Genomic DNA, 23,635 nt, shown 5'->3' with positions numbered 1-23,635 from the left:
GCACTTGCCAGGTGCAATAAACTGGGCACACCAGAGGGGACAATGAGCTGCAGCCTTCACTATGGGGTCTCAATGGGAGTTTTGCTGGTGACTTCAAGGGGGGCAGAATTGGGCCCTGAATGTTCTCGTGTTCATGTGCTCAAGGCAGGGAAACTCCAGTGATTTGGGCTAACCCATTCTGTGAGACCAGGCATGAGCAGTGACCGTTTTAGAACCAATGTTTGAAACCCAGCGACTGTTTTCATCTCAATTCAGTGGGTCAGATCTGCAGGTACAGTGCCCCCCGGCCAGGGCGGAACTAGTGGTAGGATCCAAGGAGCTCGTGCACAGGGGCTTGGCATGAGAGCGTGCAGCTCCACAGGGAACTCGCTGCATGCTAATGGACAAGGGGAGTTTGAGGGCCACACGCCTGGGGACGGGGTCAGTGTATCTTCTGCTCACTGTTGCCCGTTGAGGCTGGGTCTGGGTGCAGGAATTCCCAGGGGGCTCTGCTGCCACTGTGCCCTGGAGTGGGATTCCTCTTCCTTCCTGGCCTTTGAGATGCTCCCCAGAGCACAGCCCAGTTCTTCGGGCTGTGTGCGGGCTAAGGGTGTGTGCCAGCCAATGGGGCTGGCATTTGAATGGTATTTCCCAGCAGAAGGGCCCGGCCCAGGTGTCAAATGACTGTAGCCTGAAGAGGATTCAGGTGCTGGAACCCGAGGGTGCCAAGGGCACCTGCATTTGAAGTGGGATTCTTTGGGGCTAGTGTAGGAGTGGGTCTGACTGTTGTTTAAGGAGCGCACTGATTGCCGTGTCTGGTCATTATCCTGCTCAAAATTAGACTTCAGGCATTTTAAAGGAAGGGTTGGGGCTGAGTCTGGCTCCCTTTTACTCAGGCTGAGTAGTGCCTTACTCCAGGAGGAGTTCGACTGGCTTTCAAGGTTCTCCTCCAGGCTAAGGAATTTCTCTCTTGGGGGCGGCTGGCAGAATCCTGCCGCTTGAGGTTTAGCCGAACCGGTTAGAATCTGACCCCACAGTGGCATTTTCCTTTCCCCTCACCACCATCCAGTACCTGCCTGGTTTTAACGCTTTTCCCAGAGCTTCCTCTCTGCCTGCCCCGAGCCAAGTAACACAAGCCATCCCAAAGGCCTGGGTTGTTCCCACAGGTCAGGCCTGGAGCAGCTGCGGGGTTATGCTGGATATGCCCGCTTCTCCCGAGGTGTGATTCCTACCCAGATGAAATGGGGAGGGGTGTGTGGCTTGTCTCTGTTTGGCAAGGCCCATCACAGCTCAGTTCCACATCCTGCACAAACCAGCGCCAGCACCCTTTCATTGGAAAACACCAGGGACTCGGACCTGGCGTTACCAGCCACTGCTCTATGCTGGGGGGCTGAGTCCCAGAGCTCTAAGCCCTACCCAACAGTCCCGCAGTGCTCCCCCCCCAGACACACACCTCTCGCTCCTGGACACCCGGATTACACGTTCATTGCCTAGTTTGGCCTCTGGATGAGGAGATAAATACTGTCAATGGCAGCTGCCCTCCAGAGTGTCGGGCAGTGGGTCTGTGAATGCAGCGTCTAGCTGCAAAGTGCTGTAGTTGGGCGGCGGAGTCCTGGGCACGTGATTTTCCTGGGGCAGTGGTAAGTGAAGGGCAGTGTTAAAGGTGGGCAGGTCCTCGTCGATGCACACGGGGTTGTCGTGGCCCCCTTTGGCTGGAGCGTTAACCTGAGCGGGTGCTGCTTGTCGGTCACGCCACCATTTCTTCGCCTTTTGCCAGCGGCGCCGCGTGACAATGAAGAATGAGTCGATGAAGAAAACTTCGATGATCTCAATGACACAAACCACAGAGCAGCTCATCCAAAGGCCCAGCTGGCCCCCGAAGTTGGAAAGAAGAATGACAATCTGGAGGAGAAGAGAGTGCAAGGTTACGCCGGAACCAGCCAGGCATCCGCGGGGGCCAGGACAGCAGCAGCGAGTGAGGAGACGGCTCTGAACTAGAGCAATCCGCCTCTGTCACAAGGTGCCCAGGGGCTGGGTAACTAGACACAACCTGCCCAATACAGAGGAGTCTGGTCGCTAATGTGAAGGCAAAATGTAATGGGCACGTCGCTAAGCTTCCTGCCTGCTCCCCTCTCACTTATGCTTTAGAAATATCAACTAACACAGAAACAGAAAAGTCACTGACACTTGTCTCAGGGCAGTTCCTAGAGGAGAGGTGCCTACGTGACAGAGGACAAGGACTGAATGAGCCAAGGAACCTGAACTCCCCGCATGCCCCTGGAGATGGTAGCGACAGGACAGGACTGGGGCACATTGGAGGGCACTGTTTGGGGGAGCTTGTCCTGCTGCTACCTGCCCTGGACCCATTCTGGCTCTCAACCGACACTTGCAGACGTCAGAGCTTACGTTGTTGGCGGGATTCTCGGAAATGAATCTCTCGTTCAGGTCTTTGTAGAACACTACGAGGTTTGCGAGGTCCGTTCTGGGAAGGGAGAGAGAGAGCAGGCCCTGGCTTTAGTCAAACAATAGTGTGAGGCTCACTGAAGAGTGATTTAAAGAACCAGTTGGACGAGTAGGGCCAGGCCGGTCGAAGGGAGCGTTCTTTTCTATTGCCATTGTTAGGGCCGCGGCGATTGTATCTGAACTCAGGACACCGGCTGGAAATACACAGGGGGAAACTTACTTGTTCAGCATTTTGTTGATTTTCTGCCCTTTGTCCCAAGAGAGGACGCGAAGCATCCAGTCCTTGGAAAACAAGAAAACAACGTAACTGCCATGAGCGCAAGCCCAGGGAGCCCGGACGCGACAGCTCGTTTGGCCCGGGTTTCATTCTAAAACGCCATGACTGTGTGGTGGGGACCTCACGCGACCGCCGGGTGGGGGGGTCTCGCAGACCCAGAGAGACTGAACCCCCAGCTTTCCAGGTTAGCTGGTGAGCTCCTTGGCCGGGTATGGGAGCCTCAGGCATTGCAAGGGTTCAGATCCCCTGCTCAGGAGCACCAGGCCGATGCTCACAAATACCGAAGGGGCCTCTCACTTCCAAAGCTGCACCTCTGGATTTTACCTAGTTCCTGTTGGAGCTGGGAAGCTTCCCCTCCCCCTTTTGTTGTGGGAGGCCGTTTGCCCTTGTAACCTCATCTCCCCTCACTGAGAAATCTGGGCTCATCCCTCCCTGTGGCGGGAGGGCAGCCCGCACCGAGACTGCAGGGAACCCCTGGAGGACGGGACACAGCAGCAGAAGCAGGGGAAAGCCCCAGCCTGACAATGATCCTGCGGGCCGAGGCACGAGGGAACCAAGCCAGCCTGGACGCAGCGCCGGCTACCCTCATTGTGGGTCTCGGCTGGCTGAGCAAGCGGAGCAGAACTGGGAGCTCACCTCAGAAACTGAAGATGGCCACTGGGCTAAGCTGGTGGTCAGCGTCCATTCCTTGAAGCTGCGGGAAAAGAGGCTGGTGTTAGCTGTATGTCTGAATTCCTGCATGAGGAACGTTTCCTGCTGCCAGATAGGCCAGAAGTGACTCACCTGCAGGCTTCTTTGCAAATCTGCTGACAGCCCAGCTGCTCCTTCACAAACTTCTCATGCAGCTTGTAGTAGCAGTACACTGCAGAAAGAGAGCGCAGGGTAACTGGCTGGGGAAGCCAGAGCGCGTCTGGGCTTGGGAGACCGGCATTCAGTTCCTGGCTCTGGGACAGACTCCCTCTGTGCCTTGGGCAAGTCCCCTCTCTTCTGAGGGTCTCATTTCCCCCGCTACAAAATGGGGATAAATACTTCCTCCCCGGGGCAGGGGCAGGCTCTTGCTATGCGTCTGCACAGAGTCTAGCACAGTGGCCACCAGCGGCTTTCCTTGTGGCCACAGCCTCCTTCACTGTGATTTGGGGGGGAGGGGAAAGCAGCGGCCCCACCCTGTTGCTCCTGGAGGCACCGCCCTGGGGTTGGTCGCTGGGCCGCCAGCAGGGGGCTGGGCCCTGCCCCCCTCTGGAGACACCTGGGCAACGCTGGAGGAGCAGGCGGCTGGTGAGTTCCCCACCTTCCCAGGGGCGGTGGGGCTCAGGCGTTGGGCTCCAGCCCTGGGGGGGCGGGGCAGCAGGCTCCAGCCGTGGGGCTTTGGGCTCCAGCCCCGGGCCCCATCCCCCAGCCACAAAGCTTCATGCTCCGGGCCCCCGCTACCTCCCCTGGCCAACCACCCCCCGGGTCCCCTTACTAGCTAGCAATAAATAAGTTACAATGGTTTGGACTTGTCTATGTGCATATTTGTTTGTTTTTCCTAACGCTAATTAAGTATTTTAGGAAAAAGTGTGAGAGCGGCCACCAGCAAGAGTTGGTGGCCACCAGCAAGAGTTGGTGGCCACCAGCAAGAGTTGGTGGCCGCGCTCTGACTGGCCACCAAAACATTTGTCCTGAGAACCCCAGCACAACAGAGTGCTGGACTCAGGCGGGGCCTCCAAATGCTACCAGAGCACAACCCAGTAGCGGTCCGAAGCGTGTAGCTGGGATTTCAGAGACACGGGAGCTCTCGCTAGCAGAGAGCTAATCTCCAGGCTGAGCAATAAAAGCCGGCAAGGGCGCCCGCGTTACGCCAAGGCAGATTCACCTTTCCTCCAGCCCGGCTGGGCTTGTGTGGGTGGAGATTTCAGTCGAGAATAGTGTGTGTGGTAATGATCTAATGCCAGGGGCTGAGCTGGGGCGTGTCTGTCAGGAGCACATTTGGTGGTTGTAACTAGGCGGTAAAGGAGGCTGTGTGGGGACTTGACTCATGCTGTGGAGAACTTACTCCAGTTGGGGTATTTCTTGTAGTTGCAGTACTCTGCACCAGGAGGTAAGGGCTGGGCGTACTGGGCACAGCCACAGATATCCACCATGGCCCGCTGGAAACAGGAATGCAGGCAAATCTGCAGGGAAATAAACCAAGAGTTGGGTTTCTATGAGTCAACAAATGCGCAAGGATGCCTGGGTTGCTTCTAGGTTCTGCCACTTACTGCTCTGTTCCAAATGGGTTGTCAGTTGGAACCAGCAGGAACGAACATTTTCAGCTGGAATTTCCAGTAGGTGGGGCCCCATCTTCAGTCCCTACCAACTGCAGTGCAGGGCTCTGTGCTTTAATGCACTAATCCTACTGGAGGTCTGTGTGACCTCAGCTGGCATCACATCACAGGGGGCTGCATTTTCATACTCAATCAAAGAAAAATCAAGCCCAGGTGCCGGATTTGCAAAAAGTAGCAATTAATATAAGAGCAATGGGAATGATCATGGAGGAAACCAGGATGCCTGACGCTCTCAAGGCGGAGCCTATGACAGGAGTCATGCAAAACTAGTGGAAACTTTCTTTGTAAGCGTTCTGCTGGTTGGACACAGATTAGATCGTATCAGTTATTCATGGAGTCTTATCTGACAGGGGTCACAATTTCTGGCTTCAAGGGTTACACTAAGCTGCAACATTTGTTTGGCAAATATTTTCCAGTCCAGCAGTGCCAGAGAATTTCATAACGAGCTAATGTTCCTGCCATATGACAAAATCCCCAAGGCAACTTCAAGCTTCAATCACTTTGGAACAAAACCCTGATTTTAAAAGTACTACGGTATTCTACAGCTGTGCTCCAAAGCATTTCACCTGAAGCAGAGCTTCTGCAGGGCTGGGGGCTAGCGCTGCAGAATACTGTGCCGTTTGTATACGGGGATCGCCCCAATGACTGAAAAACCTGAGGAAGAGCTCGGTGCGGCTCGAAAGCGCGTCTCTCTCGCCAACAGAAGTTGGTCCAAGAGCAGATTTAAAAATGTTATTAAGATGCTGTTTAAACAAAAAGGGAACGGTACAGAGTTTAAGCACAGAAGTTTCTGGTTATCAGGGAATTATTACATCTCCCACCTTGGGTCTGAAAAAGCAAATGTAACAGCGCTTTACCTGGAGCGAGTAGCTCTTGTTGTAGAGGTTCGCTACTGGAATGTCCGTGCCAGTCTCGGTGCAGTCGCTGTACGGTTTGCTTAGCTTGTGAGACCGAGTCTGAAAACCAGAAAACCAATGTTGATTTGAGAGACCCCAGCAGAGCTGAAGGAAAGAGACCATTCAGTGCTGCTTATTGGACACCCTGGGTCACAGTCCTAAATGATAACAATGATGAGGCAGGACTGAAGCTACTTCCGGGCTGTGCCTACACCGTATAGTTTATGTGAATTCGCCTGTAGGACGTAGGTTGCTTTTATGTAGGAGATTATGTGGCTAGAATTGTTCTTAGATTCTTTCTTAATTACATTTGACGCCTCCATGCGATGCCTCCTGCCTCAAAGCCGGAATCTTTTCTGGGTGTTCACCTTTTCCCATTCCATCTCCTGTGCCTGGAATAAGGGGCCTCCTGATTGAGGGCTCAATCCTGACAGGTGCTGAGTGGCCTCAACCTCTCCTGAAGCCAGTGGAGCACTCAGCAACTCAGAGGTTCAGGCCATTAGTGCACTTGGCTACCTCGCTTACCTCCTTCCAACCTCCCTGCTTCTGCCTTGCCTCTCCCACTCGCCCACCAACAGTCCTGGTTCGATAGCATCCTAAAAGAATGCCTGGAGCTACAAGACGTGCACCAGATCTCAGGAATACTCATTCAAGCATCTGTACATCCGTTCTCCCTGCCCGTACCGTGTCTGACTTGGCCACAGATCCTGCAAAGGGGCTCCATGTGGGTACAGGGTTCTGTGCTAGCAGCTCTGACTGTAGGACCAGGGGCCCGGAGGGGCAGCACCTGTCTGTAAAGCACTATGCACAGCTATGGGGCTGTAGGAATTCCAGACCCTAGCAACCCTGGCTGCAGTCACTTGTGCCGTGCAGCTCAATTACTTCAATCAAAGACTGAAATTACACCCGGCAGGGGCAAGGAAAGACACGGAGTCAGGCTGGTGAGAGCAAGAGGAGACTGGTTGCTTTTGAAAATTCAGGTGAAATGGCTTTTAAGTGTCGCTCTTTCAGTTCCTGGAAGAGATCTAATGCTAGGAATCCTGCCTCGCAGGATCTGCTACTGGGTCCCTTTGCTTGTGATAGCAGCTTTTGGTAGAATTTCTGCTGTGGCATGTGCTCCTTTTCTGTCACTCCTGCACTGAAACAGCATTGCTCTGTGTGTGGACGAGGGGCTGGAAATATTACCCATGTCTGGTTTAGGACATTGTGGGCAATATATTTAGAGGGTGGAGGGTCTTGGTGCAGCCACAGAAATGCATGTGCATCCATTATGTAGCCAGAAACCCACATTTGCAAAATACGAAGTGCCCGTGTACCAGCCCATCTGTGCGCACACACAGCCGTGTAGTGGCCTGGGCATTTCAGGGTGTGTGCACACTGGGCTCTCCTTTGCACAACCAGATGCATGTGCAGGATTGATCAGGGTGCCCTGAGAAGACAGTGCTGTGGGGGTTGCATGTGAAGCAGCCGTCTGTGACAATCACAGATCGCTCTCTATAAAGGCTCCCAGGAAATGTCAGGCTTAGATTCTTCCTCCTCATGAGAGTCACTACTGATATGGCACCAAGATGTAGTTTTTGATTCTGAGATGAAGAAACTGGAAGTGGGATTCTACCTTCTCTGATACATCCGGATGCAAGCAGACTGTCTGTAAGCTCTTAAACCCAACTCCAAGGAAATGTATTGAATCTTATTTATGTGTATTGCAAAAACTACCATATTTCAGGGTACTCGAAGTCTAACCACCTACACATTCAGAATATTTGCAATGGCTTCCTGCTAAACAATGTATTGATTATGAGAGGGCACTTCTTCCATGTCAGAGTTTGTGTGTCAATCTTTTCTGTTTGAGTGACTATCTTATTCACTGGGCACCAAGTCTTGTCCTGTGACCACCTGATGCCAGAAATCTACTGCCCCAAGACACAGCTCTGGGACTTTAAGGCAGTGTATGACATAGTTGAGGAATGCCAAGGCAAACCATGTTTTTCAATATCTAGAGTTGTTCCAGTAGAGTTTCCGCTAATGTGATATGTGGAGTTGTTCTTATTCTGTAGACAGCAGAACAAGGACATGGGGGTTAGGCAGGACTGGGAGGTATTTTAGGTCTCTAGAGATCTAACCCTCTGCTGCTGATTACTCATGCCTGCTTTTATAGAAACCTACAAGCCTCTTTGGGAAAGTCCCATATTTTTAGACACTATAAAGTCACTTGTCCCTAATGTTTATCCAGACACCTGGAAGATAGCCATCTATACGCACATTTGAACCTGTCAGACTTTATCCTACTGTCCTTTCTAATGCATGGACTATCAGGGCATGGCATGGCACACCCAGCCACTCCAAATAAACAGCTTAGCTGAGTGTTTATGGTACAGTGAACAGCAGAGAAAAGGAAAGCCCAAATGATCACTTAACTGATCCTTGAGATTAATGGGGAAGTTTGTATCTTCTGATGGCACATCTTTAGCTTCTCTGCAACAGGCATAGGCCCCTTAGGACACTATCACCTGCTCTACACTGAACTACTCTGGGAAACTCCCAGCACCTTATTTCAGCCTCCACCCTACTCCCAGTGATAGCAATGGTGGGAGATTTCCCTAGGCAGGCGAGTGCAGACACGGCCATCTGGAAGGATCTCTTCACAGCCAGCCCAGGAGGGCAGTAAGCACAGAACCCATCTATCCAATCAGAACAGCCAGATGTCAGAGTTGTTCTTTAGCTCGTCTGCTCTGGCAGCCAAACCACATCAGAACCTGATTTGACCACAACCATGTCTGTACCGTGCTACAGCACATGAGTTAAACCAGGGGTTTGATGGTGTGGATCGTGCCTCAAACGTTGTAGAAAACATCAAAATCGTCAAGAAATCCATGGGATAAAACCAGGGTCGCCCATAGGTGTGGGATGCCCACAGGGCTGCATTTCCAACAGCTCTCACCCCTGAGCAATAAAATGTGGTTCCAAAGAGTGCTCTCGCAATTACAGTGGCTGTCTCTCTGGCCTCATGCTTTCTAATGCACTTGAGAGAGCCAGGCCTGGGGCTTAAATGTACCCTCCCAGCTCTCTGCTAGCATTCCGGGAGGCTGCGAGGCAGCAGCGGGATCTATTTAACACAGTGAATACAGTGTTTGTAAGCGCTATTGTGAGCCTGAGGAGAAAGATCTCTGCCACTCACAAAGTGCATCCCAATGGAGGTGGCCATTGCAGTCTCAATCTCAGTCCCGATATCTTCAATAAAGGGATATTCATGCTGGTCGTGGACAATGATTTTGGCCCCGGTCGAGGTCACCAGGAAGGGATTGTAATCTGCTTCCTCTATGTAAAGAACAACCTGCAATCCTGCAGAACAAAGAAATAGCATTAACGGGGTTAAAAAAGCTAGAGCCCTAGCTCAGGGAGAGTCGACCAGTCTATGGTCGCTGTACAATCTTCTAACTGTCATCATCTGTTTGGACTAAACATTTGGCTTCAAGTGGAACTGTCAGGATATCATTTGGGTGCATCAATGCCTGTCCAAGCACTCCTGCAGCTAATCTTTAGCATCCAGCACAACTAATAATAAATAGCTGTGATAACTTAGAATGTTACTGAAAACCTATTAAAAAACAAGTTACATAACTGGGGAGGATTGGAATAATTTCAGGTGGAAAAACTCTAGTGATGCAACAACATTTGATTCATGTGATTTGGCAACAGATTGGGGAAATGTTCATTTGAACCAACACAATCAGATAACATGTCTAATGCCGACGTGTCAGTCAACCCCCTTAGGATGCAGTTCCCTGAACAATCTGCTTTCTAGTGTCTCTACTAACTTGGTTCCCTTACCATACTCGCTGCCTCCTGTAGAGGTGGTCAGGACTTTTCCGTTTTCTCCACTATTGAAGGTGTAGCAGTTGCCATACAGTGGATGATGGAAAGGGGTGAAGTTTCTAAAAGAGAGCAAACATTTTTTTCATCCTAGGCTCTGATCTAACTGCCTGTGGCAATGTAAATTACTCACTGGATCTCCCATCAGCCTGATAGGAGAGATAGCAAGCGGGTTTAACAGGTGTTAAGAGTCCTAAATTAGACTGTTTGTTACTTAAGTGATGAGGCTCAATGTACATATTCATGCCATATCGATACATAAAACAGCCAACAAACACGTTACAGTCCCAGGAAGAGAAGTATGTATTAGGGTATTCAGTCACTACCTTCAGAGTGGGGGCAGCCGTGTCAGTCTGTATCAGCGAAAACAACGAGGAGTCCTTGGGGCACCTTAGAGACTAACACATTTATTTGGACATAAGCTTTCATGGGCTAGAACGGATGCATGGAGTGGAAAATACAGTAGGAAGATAAATATACACAGAGAACATGAAAAAATGGGTGTTGCCGTACTAACTCTAACGAGAGTAATCAGTTAAGGTGGGCTATTACCAGCAGGAGAAATTAATTGATTTGTCTCGTTAGTTGGTATGGCGACCCCCATCTTTTCATGTTCTCTGTATATATATATATATATCTTCCTACTGTATTTTCCACTCCATGCAGCTGATGAAGTGGGTTCTAGCCCACAAAAGCTTATGCCCAAATAAATATGTTAGTCTCTAAGGTGCCACAAGGACTCCTTGTTCTTTTTGCAGTCACTAAATGAAATTCTGGTCCAGAATTTCTCCCTAAGAGCACACTAAATTGAACCAATACAACCACATTAAATGGTACTGTCTGGCTACATTAATATATTTAAGCAATCTTCACCTATGTTCCAGACCTTGTTAAATCTGAAATAATCTTCAGATCTAATTAATATTTATCCCCTGTGCTGTTTTCTTTATGCATATTTTTTCAAGATTGGAAAACAGGTCTCTTTCACTTTGCTTTATATCTGGTTTCCAGACGCGCTCATTTCCAGGCTCTTGTGCACTAGCACAATGCTGCAAATGTTGCAGGGAAATGACTGCTAAAAATGTTTCCAGTTAAATAATTAAGAAAGAGTTATAAGAACATTTTTGGATCGAATCTGCATCCTAGGGAAACTCCAAACTCCTTCTGAAATCAACAGTTCCGAGGGGACAAGGAACACAGAAAGGAGCACTTCTATTGGACTTTGGACTTGTAAAAGTGTATTTTAACAAAATCTTAGCCCTAGGTCCCAATTCTACTAACAGTGTCTGTTTCAGAACCGATGCCAAACAATCTGTGCTCCAACGACTCTTACGTTGGACGGGGGGTTCAGGGTGCAGATATGATCCCTGACTGTGCAATGGAAGACTCAGCAGTGTGTTGGCTTTTGAAGTCCATTGGTGTTTGAAATTCACTGTAACAGTCTCTCTTTGTGCTCCAAATGACCCTCCTCCTTCATTCAACCCACCTTCAAATGCACTTTTACTGCTAAACTGGTCAGCGATAATTCGTCAGAGCAAGACGTGTGCAACACAATGTTACAATTTACACATCTGTCTTCACCATTCTGAGCCTGGCGATCGGCTGATGGTCAGTCTGAACTGTGTAGTCTGCCTAATCTAGATAGTAAGCAAGGGACAGTGGCTTCCTCTATCCTCTGTACATTCCTGAACACACTGATTTGCACTCTGTAAATAACAAACATTTAATTCCTAATTGTTTGGCATTTATTTTAAGAAGTGAGAAGTTAGGCTGGTGAGTAGTTTTTGTGCACTGACCTTGTGTCACAAGATATGCCATCGAAGAAACACGTCAGCAGAAGATCCTCAGCGGAGTAGCCCATGTTCACTTTCGTCTCCAGGGGTATTTGTGCCATGATGTTCATATAATGCAGCTTGTACCATTCTTGAATAGCATTTACCCCAGAGCTAAATGTGTAAACTGCACAGTCACTGCTGTTGTTTGGGTCACACTAATAATAATAAAGGAGGAAAATGAGTTTCAGGTGAGGAAGACGTGGTGTAATTTTCCACTGAAGGGTTTGCAATATGATTTCTACTGAACAATGCTACTCAAGCAGGAAGTTTCTAGTTGCAGGAGAAAAAAAAAAAAGGAAGACAAATGAGGTATGATGGGATACATAAACGGATCCTCTTCAAAAGGTCCTTGGTAGACCTCGCGTTGAGAACTGTGTGCATTCTGAAGGCAGATCAGTCTGGAAAAGGTACAGAAGCAGCAAAGTGGCTCATTTGGGGACCAGTGACCTTTCCTGTGAGCATGGACATCAGGAACGGAATGTGTATAACCTTAAAGAAGCATGGCTGGTGGGGGCTCATCATGCGGGATCTAAGAAATGACCTCTCCAGTGTCATGGTTGTCAATAAAGAGGAAGCAGTTTAGGCTGGATTTCAAAAAGGACTTTTTCTTCCAGAGGGTTGTGGGTATGTGGAATAATCTGCGGGAAGCAGTGGATGGACATGTTTAAGGAACCGGTGGATGACTGTTACCTGCTGAAAATTGCACCCCATGTCAGGGGTCTGGATTTGGAAGATCTACAGTACATGGGTCTCTCCATCCTTGAAGGTTCTTTGTATCTATTCCTCACTAAAGCCTCAATTAACTCTTGAAAGTTTATCATTTCCCTCCAGTGCTACACTTGTCATCTCCTCAAACAGCGGTGCCTGCCCTAGCACATCCACTCCCTCTGCCAACACCGCGCCCAGTCACCACGTGGGGATGGAACTCACCAACTGAAAGCCCACGACATCTTGTGGATCTCCAGTATTCACCATGCTGGAACCTTGGTGAAAGACACTGGTCTCAATTTTCCGCTTATTGCCACTTGGAATCTCAGTCACAGTCTTCTTAGAGAGGTCTTCGAACTTTAGCAGAGGGATTATTTCAAGAAATTTGCTCCCTGTAGCGTTCCAGTCATCTGCATCCCGACGTACCTTGGATTTGCCCTCTGAAAATCCGTATAAAGTCTCCAAAGCATTTTTTGTCTCTTTGTCCAGTTCAGACAAGTGCTCTTTCATTGCACTATACCTACATTGGAGAGAAGGTAATAGGAAATAACAGGCCATATTCTCCGCATGTCACCCTGCTGGACTACTCCATGCAGTCCTATCCTGTCCTATGCATTGTACAATGAATAGCTTATTATAGGGGACAGCCAGCTCTTCCTCATTCTCCTCCCTAGACTGACTTAGTACTGATGCTTCACTTCATATACTGTCTGGAACTTTTAATCACACAATTAATTTGAATTGGCTTGGGTAAAAGCTAGATCCTAGAGATTGCCCATTGACTGAAGGACTATGGACAACAGGCCATTATAAACAGCAACAGACTGAACTGTGAAGAGGTCGCTATAAGGTCTGAGCTTCTTTAATATCTTAATTAATGAGCTGGAGAGGCTAGAGAAGGCAGTGACAGATAGTAATACGTTGGGGGATTGCACTAAACGAAGAGGAATTGCCAAAACTAGAGAGAGAAGAAAGATGGACAGGAAATGGAAAAGATTTATCCTGGGGTCAATGCAGCTGGGACAATACAATCTGACGTGCAGATCCTCCGTAGGCAGGAGAGACCAGAAAGCAGGAATGGCAGAGAGAGATTGGGATAGGGAGAGGGACAGCAGATTATACAGTTTGGCAGGAAAAAGAACCCAATGCGATTTTGGACGGCATATGCCAAGGCGTCCCATCCAAGAGAGAGGAGATGGCAAACTCTCCGCCCCCCGCTGGAGAGAGTGTGCCTGGAATATTAGTTAGGCCTGAGCTCTCCATTACTGGAAGGATCAGGGGGCTGACTTGTGCAGAAAGATAAAACGAGCTAAATGCATCTAGCTTGGCTCAGCACTGGAAAGTCAAATATGGCTACAAATGTCTGAGGAGTGTACACAGCCAGGGAGTAGAGGTGCAGCATTTGAGGGTGCTGCGGGAAGAGGGCAGAGCTAACAGGAAGGAGATGGAATTAGAGCCGTGGTGTCAGAGCAGCAGGATAAGCTTCCTGAGGGGCTCAGTGCTGGAAAGAGTTTTATGGGGAAATTATTTAACGAATGTCTGAGAAACACTTTCCTTGTGCCCTCTGAAAACACGCTCACCCTGGCTGTAATGGTGTGACTGCCATTTATACAGCAATTAGCCACCCCCTCCTGGCTTACTTGTAAGGGTTGATGTTGCAGATGGTGACTGCGGGGAAGGGCAGCTTCTGGAACTGCACGGTGACTGAGACAGAGGCCGTGTAATAGAACATGACGAGCTCAGCACACTGCCACAGGATCAGCCCCACGGCGCTCAAGGTGAGCAGGATCCAGATGAACCTGCGCAAGCGTCCCCTTGATACCACGATACGCCGGCAGCCATGCGTATTGGTGTTCATGCAGTACCAATGCATCAGCTCACTGACTGTTGGAGCCTGAGGGCCAGTCACTGGCAAAGTCTTCTTGATCTTGGCTTTGATCGTCTTCCCAGGAGCCATGTTTAACTCTACACATGGAGGGAGACAAAATATTTTAAAGAAACAAAATGGATGAGGTAATATCTTTTATTGTACCAGCAATGGGTGAGAGAGACAAGCTTTTGTGATCAACGGCTCCATGTCTAGTTGGCAGCCGGTATCAAGCGGAGTGCCCCAAGGGTCGGTCCTGGGGCCGGTTTTGTTCAACATCTTTATTAATTATCTGGATGTTGGGATGGATTGCACCTTCAGCAAGTTCACAGATGACACTAAGCTGGGGGGAGAGGTAGATATGCTGGAGGGTAGGGATAGGGTCCAGAGTGACCTAGAAAAATTGGAGAATTGGGCCAAAAAAAATCTGATGAGGTTCAACAAGGACAAGTGCAGAGTCCTGCACTTAGGACGGAAGAATCCCATGCACCGCTACAGGCTGGGGACCGACTGGCTAAGCAGCAGTTCTGCAGAAAAGGACCTAGGGGTTACAGTGGACGAGAAGCTGGATATGAGTCAGCAGTGTGCCCTTGTTGCCAAGAAGGCTAATGGCATTTTTGGCTGCATTAATAGGAGCATTGCCAGCAGATCGAGGGAAGTGATTATTCCCCTCTATTTGGCACTGGTGAGGCCGCATCTGGAGTATTGTGTCCAGTTTTGGGCCCCACACTACAGAAGGGATGTGGACAAATTGGAGAGAGTCCAGCGGAGGGCAACAAAAATGATTAGGGCGCTGGGGCACATGACTTACGAGGAGAGGCTGAGGGAACTGGGCTTATTTAGTCTGCAGAAGAGAAGAGTGAGGGGGGATTTGATAGCAGCCTTCAACTACCTGAAGGGGGGTTCCAAAGAGCATGGAGCTCGGCTGTTCTCAATGGTACCAGATGACAGAACAAGGAACAATGGTCTCAAGTTGCAGTGGGGGAGGTCTAGGTTGGATATTAGGAAACACTATGTCACTAGGAGAGTGGTGAAGCACTGGATTGGGTTACCTAGGGAGGTGGTGGAATCTCCATCCTTACAGATTTTTAAGGCCCGGCTTGACAAAGCCCTGGCTAGGATGATTTAGTTGGTGTTGGTCCTGCTTTGAGCAGGGGATTGGACTAGATGACCTCCTGAGGTCTCTTCCAACCCTAATCTTCTATGATTTTGCATTACAGAGCTCTTCTTCGGGTCTGGGAATAGGGTTGGCAACTCTGACTGAAGTTATTCTGGGAGATTCCCTCCCTCCCTCCCCCCCCCAATGACGTAATGTCATTTTCTTAAAATATCCTATTAAAATCTCCTGGATTGCTTTCAGTAGTCACCAGGAGATCAATGCCAATTCCAGGAGACTCCAGGCCAATCCTGGAGGGTTGGCAACCCTATCTGGGAAAGGTACTCAGTATTTTAAAACAATATGGAACCAAGTGAGTACAAGGCCACTTCCCTAAGCAGAGAGCGGTCTCTGGAGGGCATTCACAAATCTAGCAGAGGCAAATGCAAGCTCAGTTATCTCTGGTATTTCTTGCTTGCTCCCTTTGCTAATTATCCAGGTGATCTGTGTTAAGCCAGGGCTCGTCCTGCACCAAATTCACTGCGGGCCCAATCCTGCAAATACTGTTGATCTCACCGCCGGGGTTTACTGACATGAGTAAAGTTACTCTTACACAGAAGTGTTTGCCGGATTGGGCCCTAAGTGAGAATTACAGGCACTTCCAGGGTGATAGACACCAAACAGCATCATGATATCCACATAGCAGCTCACTGACAGAGCTGCCAGGCTGGGAAGCACAGACCTCTGATTACAATCGAAACTGCTGCAGTTACAGAGACGGGAACCCAGAATTACTGGTACTAGCCTGTTTTTGTGTACCAGGGAACCTGAGCATCTAGAAAGTGTCCTGGTGCAGTGCCAGCTGCTAAGTGCATCACTGATCATTTTGCTAAATATTTCCCAACTAGGAAGCGTCACTGTAAAATATATTTGTGCAAAAAATAGCAAAACACTTTCACACAAATGACACATTCTACAATCTGTTCTTATTGCAGATTTGCCCAAGTCTCTTGAATTCATAAATCTTTTAAAGGAAAATCACACGATTTAAAACCAGACCTAAATACACGCACGCGTGCAAATCTCCAGTAATGTACAAAATGTTAGAAAAATGAAGTTTACTCAGGAAATAGGAAACCATCATTTTGTACATACGGACACGGGAGCCAATTGCAAAAGATTTAATCAAGTGAGCAACTTTACTGGTGCAGTCAGTCCCATTTAAGTTAATGGGGCTACTCAGACGAGTAAAGTTACTCTGGTGCATGAGTTTTCCCAGGATCAGGGCCATGATTTGTGGCAAAGGAAGGGTCCCTCCGCATCTGAAAGCCAGAGCCAGGCAGGAGCCTTTCCCGTGTGGTTTAAGTTATTCATTATTACAAGTGTTGGCTGATTTTAAGGTGAAAGATCTACACTTATTTTCTACCCAGATATCTCTAGGAAGTGGAACTGAAGCAGCTGTGGAAGGCACCAGCCTCACCTCTCTGCTAATTGGGGCTCTCCTTTGTCACCCCCTGCCTGAGGCTCACCTTGTGCAGAACTGGGGTGGGCCAGACCTGCCGGATTATCCTGCACTCCCCCTGGCCCTGGGTTTTGCCTATCCAAGTTGGGAAGGATCAAGGCTCCTGCTGGGAAGCAGCAGTAAATGGGCGCCCCCCCCCCCCTCAGTCCTGGGACCCTTGGCTCTGGGAGAGAACGACAGGATGGAAAGCTCTGCCCTGCCCCAGGAGCCGGGTTCCGCCAGCTCCCCAGCCAGGCGCGCTCGGCCCCGCCAGCTGCTCGGGCAGGCGCTGGGTAGCTGCAGAGACAGGATCGCCTTTGAAACGCTCCGGTGTTTCCCGGTGTCTCCAGGCCGGGGAGGGGAGCTGGGGACACGAGACCCGCTCTGCCCGGGGGAGGCTCTGGCTGCCCGGACACAGGAGGGGGCATCGCAGCGCCTGGCGCAGGCTGCCCGGCTCATCCCAGCGCAGAGACGGGCAGGAGCCGCATGGGAGCCACGGGGCGGAGATGCCGGTGGACCCTGAGCGCCCAAGGACTGGCAGGTGCGCACTCCCCGGGCCCCGCTCTGCTCCGGGGCCCCCAGGATCCCTCCCCCCTAGAGCCCCCCGGGTCCCCCCCCCGGAGTCCTCCGGGTCCCGCTCTGCTCCGGGCCCCCCAGAATCCCTCCACACCAGAGCCCCCCGGGTCCCTCCCCCCGGGTCCCGCTCTGCTCCGGGGCCCCCAGGATCCCCCCCACCAGAGCCCTCCGGGTCCCGCTCTGCTCCGGGGCCCCCAGAATCCCTCCCCACCAGAGCCCCCCGGGTCCCGCCCCCCCGGAGTCCTCCGGGTCCCGCTCTGCTCCGTGGCCCCCCGGGTCCCTCCCCCCCGGAGCCCTCCGGGTCCCGCTCTGCTCCGGGCCCCCCAGAATCCCTCCCCACCAGAGCCCCCCGGGTCCCGCTCTGCTCCGGGGCCCCCAGGATCCCTCCCCCCCCAGAGTCCCCCGGGTCCCGCTCTGCTCCGGGGCCCCCCAGAGCCCTCCGGGTCCCTCCCCCCCAGAGCCCCCCGGGTCCCGCTCTGCTCCGGGGCCCCCAGGATCCCTCCCCCCCCGAGTCCCTCCCCCACGGGTCCCCCAGGACCCGCTCTGCTCCGGGCCCCCGGGGCGCGCTCACCTCGCGTGTCTCCGGGCCGGGGGGGCTCCATGCGGCCGGCGGGCGAGTGCTGCGGGCAGGGAGGCGGCCGGTGTCACTGTGGGATGCGAGCGGCGCGCTCCGACCGACCCCTGCGGCCGCCCCGGCTCCGGTTGCTGCCCCGCCTCTGCCCGGCCCGCAGCGGTCCCGCGGCGCCCCCTGCCGGCAGGCCTGGTGCTGAGCCTGCCCCGCCCCTGCGGGCCCCTTGGCCCAGGCGTCGGGGCCCGTTCCCTGCGGAGCCGGTGGGGCTGCGGCTGCGGGGAGAGGGGCGGCCTGGGCTGCAGGCAGGAGCCTTGGGGTGGCTGCCCCCCTGGTGGGACATGGGGTGAGCCTGGGCCCACGGGACCGGCCAGCCACAGCTGAGCGCTGCCTTGGGTTCCCATGCCCAGGACAGCTCCCTGTGGACAGGGGCATCCCAGTGGGCAGGTGAAAACCCTGGATGAGGGGATGGGGCAGGAGAAGGGGTTAAAGGTGGGGAGTGTCCCCTCCTGTCCGTGGGTGGGGGGCAGCGCTCCCCACTGCGCCCTCTTGGCTGGCACCCGCGCCTGACAGCCTAGACCAGGGGGAGGTGCAGTGAGTAGGGGGTGTGCAGTGGATTGGAGAGGGTGGGTGCGCAGTGTGTTGAGGGGAGTGTGCAGTGGATTGGAGGAGGGGTGGGCAGGCAGTATCTTGGAGGTTGGCTCTGTGTGTGTAGAAATGTCTGTATCACGCTCCTGACCTGGGCAGACATATTTATAATGTTCCTTCAGAAGAAGATTCAGCAGTGTCCGTGTCTATGAAAAGTGCCTCTATTGGAGGTCTCCCTCTCCCCCACCCCTTTCCGGTGTCACTTGTCTTCTCGGGCTGTGAGCTATTTGGTGCAGGTGCCCCTGTGCTGCCCCTAGTGCAGTGGGGCCCTGTCCTGACTGGTGACTCTGGGCACTACTGCAATACAAATAAATAACAATAGCTGCTATTGTATTTTGAGGATGTTCTCTTATTCCCCACCGCTTTTTGTTAACTCACCCGCCTGAGTCAACAAAGGTGTCTGGGTGTCTCCGAAGGAGGTTTGGGCAGGAACTGGGTTGCGTGTTTGGTTGTTGACAGAGCAATGTTGATTTAAAGTCAGACATGAATAGACTGGTCCCTAGGTTGGTGGCTCTCCTCCGAGGGAATATGCCCTTGCGGTGGGCACATTGTCTTTTCTGAACATTGCTTTCAAAGGAACAAGGCACGTTCTCAATGTTGACACAAACACAAGACACATAAAACCTGCCCCCAGGGAGAGCAAGTCACAATGATACTGTCCGAGGATTCCCAAACCAAGTCTCCTGTCTCCCTAGTGTCAGCTCCAGGCCTATTGTGCCCTGGGCCCAAGAGCCTGCCTGCCCTCCTTGCTCTTCAGTCACTCACTCCAAGGACAGTCAATACGTTGCTGGTGTTCCAGATCAGGGTTTCTCAACCTGTGGTCCATGGACCCCTGGCAGTCTGCAGACTGTGTCTAAGATTTCCAAAGGGGTCTGCGCCTCCATCCAAAATATTTTAGGGGTCTGCAAATGAAAAAAGGTTGAAAACCACTGTTCTGGATGATCACCGGCTCTGGATGTCCCTTCTGCTGCCTGGTGGGGGGTGTATCACACAGGTACAACATGTGGGAAACCCCAATGTGAGCACAGGCTCCTCCCAAATCTTGGGAGATGGTGGAGAGAAATCCCTTCTGAGCACTCCGAAATCTCTTGGAAGGCAGGGTATGCGTGTGTGGGGTTGGGGGGATGAGGTATGTGAGGCTATTAGGAGATTTTGTGCACATGTGGAGAGGGGGTTATTCCCCATGATTTGTTTTTATAGTATTGCTCTCCTGTTACTGCCCCATAGCTTTTCTTCCTAGTGTATTAGCAAGGAGGAACAAATGCCTCCATTGGACAGCGATCCTGAGGGTTAGACAAATGTTTTGGTTGCTCATCCCTACACATTGTGGATTCACATAATTCTCAGTGGGGAAACGTGAAGAGAAGCAGTGAATTGTGCAGTCCTGGTCAGTTTCCCTCTGCAGCCAGCTGTGTGTGTAAAGCACTGCTGCACTGGAACGCCACTGCGACCACCAGTCTGTCTGCTGCCCAAGGTGCGAGGCTGATGGCAGCCAGCCAGGAAACAGGGCACATGGCTAATCATCCTGGTTCTTTGTCAGACATCAGTGCTGCTATGAGCGAAACAAAGGGCCAGAGATAATGGCAGAATCCACAAAAGAGCTTTGGTGCTAACTGAAATCCTCCACCCCCCTGCTCAAGTTACTGCCTAACTCTGTAGGTGCTGTTTCTCTGGCAAAGTGGCTGAGGTGTCTGCCAGTCAGTATGCACAAACCACCTACATTCTCGTACTGAACAGCTCGTCACCCTCACCCAGACCTGAGCCCTGGCCCAGCTTCAGCAGAATTCCCTAGCGTGGCGGGTGGTCAGGTGGCTCACCTGGGATGTAAGAAACCCAAATTCAAGTCCCGGCTGTAAATCAGGCAGAGTAGGGATTTGAAAAAAGCTTTCCCACATCCCAAGTGAGTGCCCTGATCATGCCCCCTGGGCTACTGTTGTAATGGGTCCTCCCGCTCTCTGTTCTTTATTGAGAAAGGGAGGCTGACCTGACTTTGGTGCCTAATTCCAGGAGAAGATTCTTGGCTGTGAATCCCAAGCAGAGCTAGGCGCCTTCCTAGGGCCCGGAGTTCAGTATCTAACTACCTCGAAAGGGCAGGGCTTAGACTGAATATTGCAACACCTACATCCCTTTGTGGTTTTAGCCCAGAGACACAAAGTATGTTATGGAGGGAATGGGCCTGGTGTGGAGGAAAACTCTGGCACTCCAGTTAGTCCCACTGCTTCCTGAAGTGGCATCGGCACTGGTCTCACGCTCACTCCATGCGTGCTAGCATCTTGGGGCTTGGAAAGGTGGGCGTTGAGGAGTTTGGGGAAAGAATGGCCCCCATGATGAAATGCTCTTGGCTTCTTGTGATCCCAGCAGTGCCTGAACCCAAACTTGGAACAGTTCCCTTTCCCTATAGTCTGAAGTCAGCCACTGGTCACAGGGAGCTGGCTAATCTTTATACAGTTCTGGGTCATTTCCAGGGTGTGGAAGTGGCAGCCTTGCATCACTAAGCCCAAGAGCTGCAAACAACATCATGACTAGAATTTCAGAGTTTTCCACTGGTGCTGCCAATAGAGAGGGGAGAAAGAGGAGGGCTGTCCACAGGCCGTGTCTGAAATCAGCTGTACTGGAACTGTTCCATGACATTCACCGAGGGCACGTGACGGGGTCCAGAAAGATGTCTGCAGACGAAGCGCTGACATGCTAAAGCAGTCATTGTAAAAATTACAATTGCTCATCTCACTAATCCCACACACCTAAGAGAAGCATTCCTGAGAGTCCCGTATTTCAGGGTTCTGGACTGGCATCCATCACTACAGTATCTGAGCACCTCCTTGGTTAATAATTGACTTGGTAAGGTCCCCAACTGACTTCATGGAGGCTTTGGCCTTTCCTCCCTCCCCTGGGTTTTTGGGGAGGCCTGGGGAGAGGGGCAATTGTGACTATCAAGAATGTGACACTTGTTTTCTGATCCCAGTGTGTGAACTAGTCTGTGTGATCCCATTTCTCTTTTTGTGGGGGGTGATGGGTCGGAAGGCCTCTGCTGCTTTCTGTATCAAGTCAGTGATATGGATTTGGTGGGCCCCAGTCACACCACCATGAGTCTCAGACTGTGGCCTATAGGTTATACAAGTCAGACCTCACAAAGCGGAGAAAAGTCACTTCTGAACTCCCTGCTGCTGCCCAATAGTTGCATATGACTGAAGTCAGTAGGACGTAGGGGAAACCTATTAATAAAATCTAACATCCTATTCTAACCAATGTTAACCTACTAGGCACAAAGGCTACTTCCAGACTACCAGACCCTGCATCCACCTACAGAACGATTTAAATACTGTAATATAGTATGTCTGGAAATAAAAACATAGTGAGGGAATTTTTGTAACAACATGCAGGTAAAAGGAGGGTTCTTGTACAGTGGAGATAAACCAGACACAGACATATGTTAACAAATGCCTGGCCAGCTAAGTCTTCACAGCTGCCAGGACAGTCCGTGCTTGGAACTTCAAACCAACCATTGGGACAGAACCCAGATCCTCCTGTTTCAAACCACAGGCTCCTACCACTGAGTTAAGGAGACTCTCCGCTAGCTAGTAGCAGTACAGAGGCTTGCTCTTTGAGTCAGACTGTCTCTTACTATATGTTTCTATGGAGCCAAGTCCGGATTGGGGCTTCTGAATGATACTGTAATTATAACTGTAATTTAATAATAGAAAAATGGAGCAGTTTTGATTCTAGCCAGTAGAGGGCAGACACTAGCTGGCTCATTGCAATGTGTTGCTAATTTACCCCCCTGCAGAAGGGTAGCCCTGAGCTGATAAACACCAGCTGTGATGTGCACACGCAGGCATTCAGAACTTCAGAGCATAGTAAAACATAACAAAGAGTTGGCTGACGGGAAGTCACAGACATACTGCCAGGAGTGAGATGTGGTAAAATACCTTCTACAAAAAGTGTCAACTAGCCAAAGCACTTTTAGGAATGAAAACGACTGTATGTGAGGATTTGTGTGCAAACCACAATATCGGAGCAGTGAGGCATGTCTGCAAACCGTAAGCTTAGGGAAAGCCAAGCTGACCGGAAAGGCTGCTGGATATGGTTTGCAGCAGTAAATTACCAAACCGCACATCTGAGTGCAAAATGATACCAGGTAATATAGGATGCTGGGCCAGTGTGTGGGGATAGAACCTTGCAAAGAAAGGCCATTTTGTTGTTTCTGATAAGACGTTGGCCTTGCCTCTGAGTGAGCAAGGCACAGCTCCAGAGGAGGAGGAGCTCATGGTCATTTTATGCCACTTTTACAGCCGCCCAAATTCTTGGCCTAGCCCTCAGCCCTTGGACAGGGCCTGGTGCAAAGGGGCCTGGATCAGGGCCTCTAGTGATCTCACAGTAGAAATAATAAATAACAATAATAATAGTAAAGTGGATGCACACAATATAAAATCTATGCACTGTAAGTAAAAAATATAACCTCAGTAGGGCAACAGTTATAGTTCCCACAATAATTCAGCCCCCTTTTCCTCCCATCTTCATAACAAGGGTCCTGCTCCTCACAAATCCTGTTGTGCACCACTTTCTTTTCTATGAAAGTGTGGGAAATGTGCGTGAAGCCACCACCCAGGTCATGGTCTCATCAGATGTCACAAGCTGAGTAGCGTTAGGCATAGTCATTATTTGGATGGGAATCTGCCAAGGAAGACCCAGGTGATGTGGAAAGTGTCTTGAATGAGTCAGTACATGGCACTCTTCACACAGTATGGGCCTTCACTTCAGAAGTTCCTGGTAGATTTGCAGGGAGTGCTTCTGGCCCTGGCCTGGCTCTTGTACACTGCTATAGTAACACACAGGGGCTGTACAATGAGCCACAAGCGGCCCAGGAGAATTCTCCCAGGGCAGGAGCATTGTATGACTGATATCAATGGCTCTACACTGCCCCCTCTGTGGAACTTGGCATAGGGGACATTTTGGGAGTGGGGCTTGGAGCAGACTGAGGCCCTGCCACAGAGGGTATTAGAGGTTGGGCTTGGAAAGGATTGGGGGTGGGGTTATGCTAGAGTTGC

General features: G+C 51.0%; 1 protein-coding gene across 1 annotated transcript; it reads right to left on the bottom strand.

The window, feature by feature from the left end:
* Positions 1-1,503: 1,503 nt before the first annotated feature.
* Positions 1,504-17,976, bottom strand: SCNN1G (sodium channel epithelial 1 subunit gamma). Its single transcript, XM_065412360.1, has 13 exons — positions 17,946-17,976; positions 13,975-14,299; positions 12,557-12,854; positions 11,588-11,781; positions 9,750-9,853; positions 9,097-9,260; positions 5,880-5,978; positions 4,752-4,869; positions 3,503-3,581; positions 3,356-3,413; positions 2,663-2,724; positions 2,386-2,461; positions 1,504-1,881 (listed from the first exon to the last, which is right to left on the bottom strand). The coding sequence occupies exons 1-13, from the start codon at positions 17,974-17,976 to the stop codon at positions 1,504-1,506; spliced, it is 1,986 nt and encodes a 661-aa protein (XP_065268432.1).
* Positions 17,977-23,635: the final 5,659 nt, after the last annotated feature.

The sequence above is a fragment of the Emys orbicularis genome, chromosome 10 (assembly GCF_028017835.1).
Source record: "Emys orbicularis isolate rEmyOrb1 chromosome 10, rEmyOrb1.hap1, whole genome shotgun sequence".
NCBI lineage: Eukaryota > Metazoa > Chordata > Testudines > Emydidae > Emys > Emys orbicularis.
The sequence above is the reverse complement of the archived record's forward strand: the minus strand, read 5'-3'. Positions and strand labels throughout refer to the sequence as shown.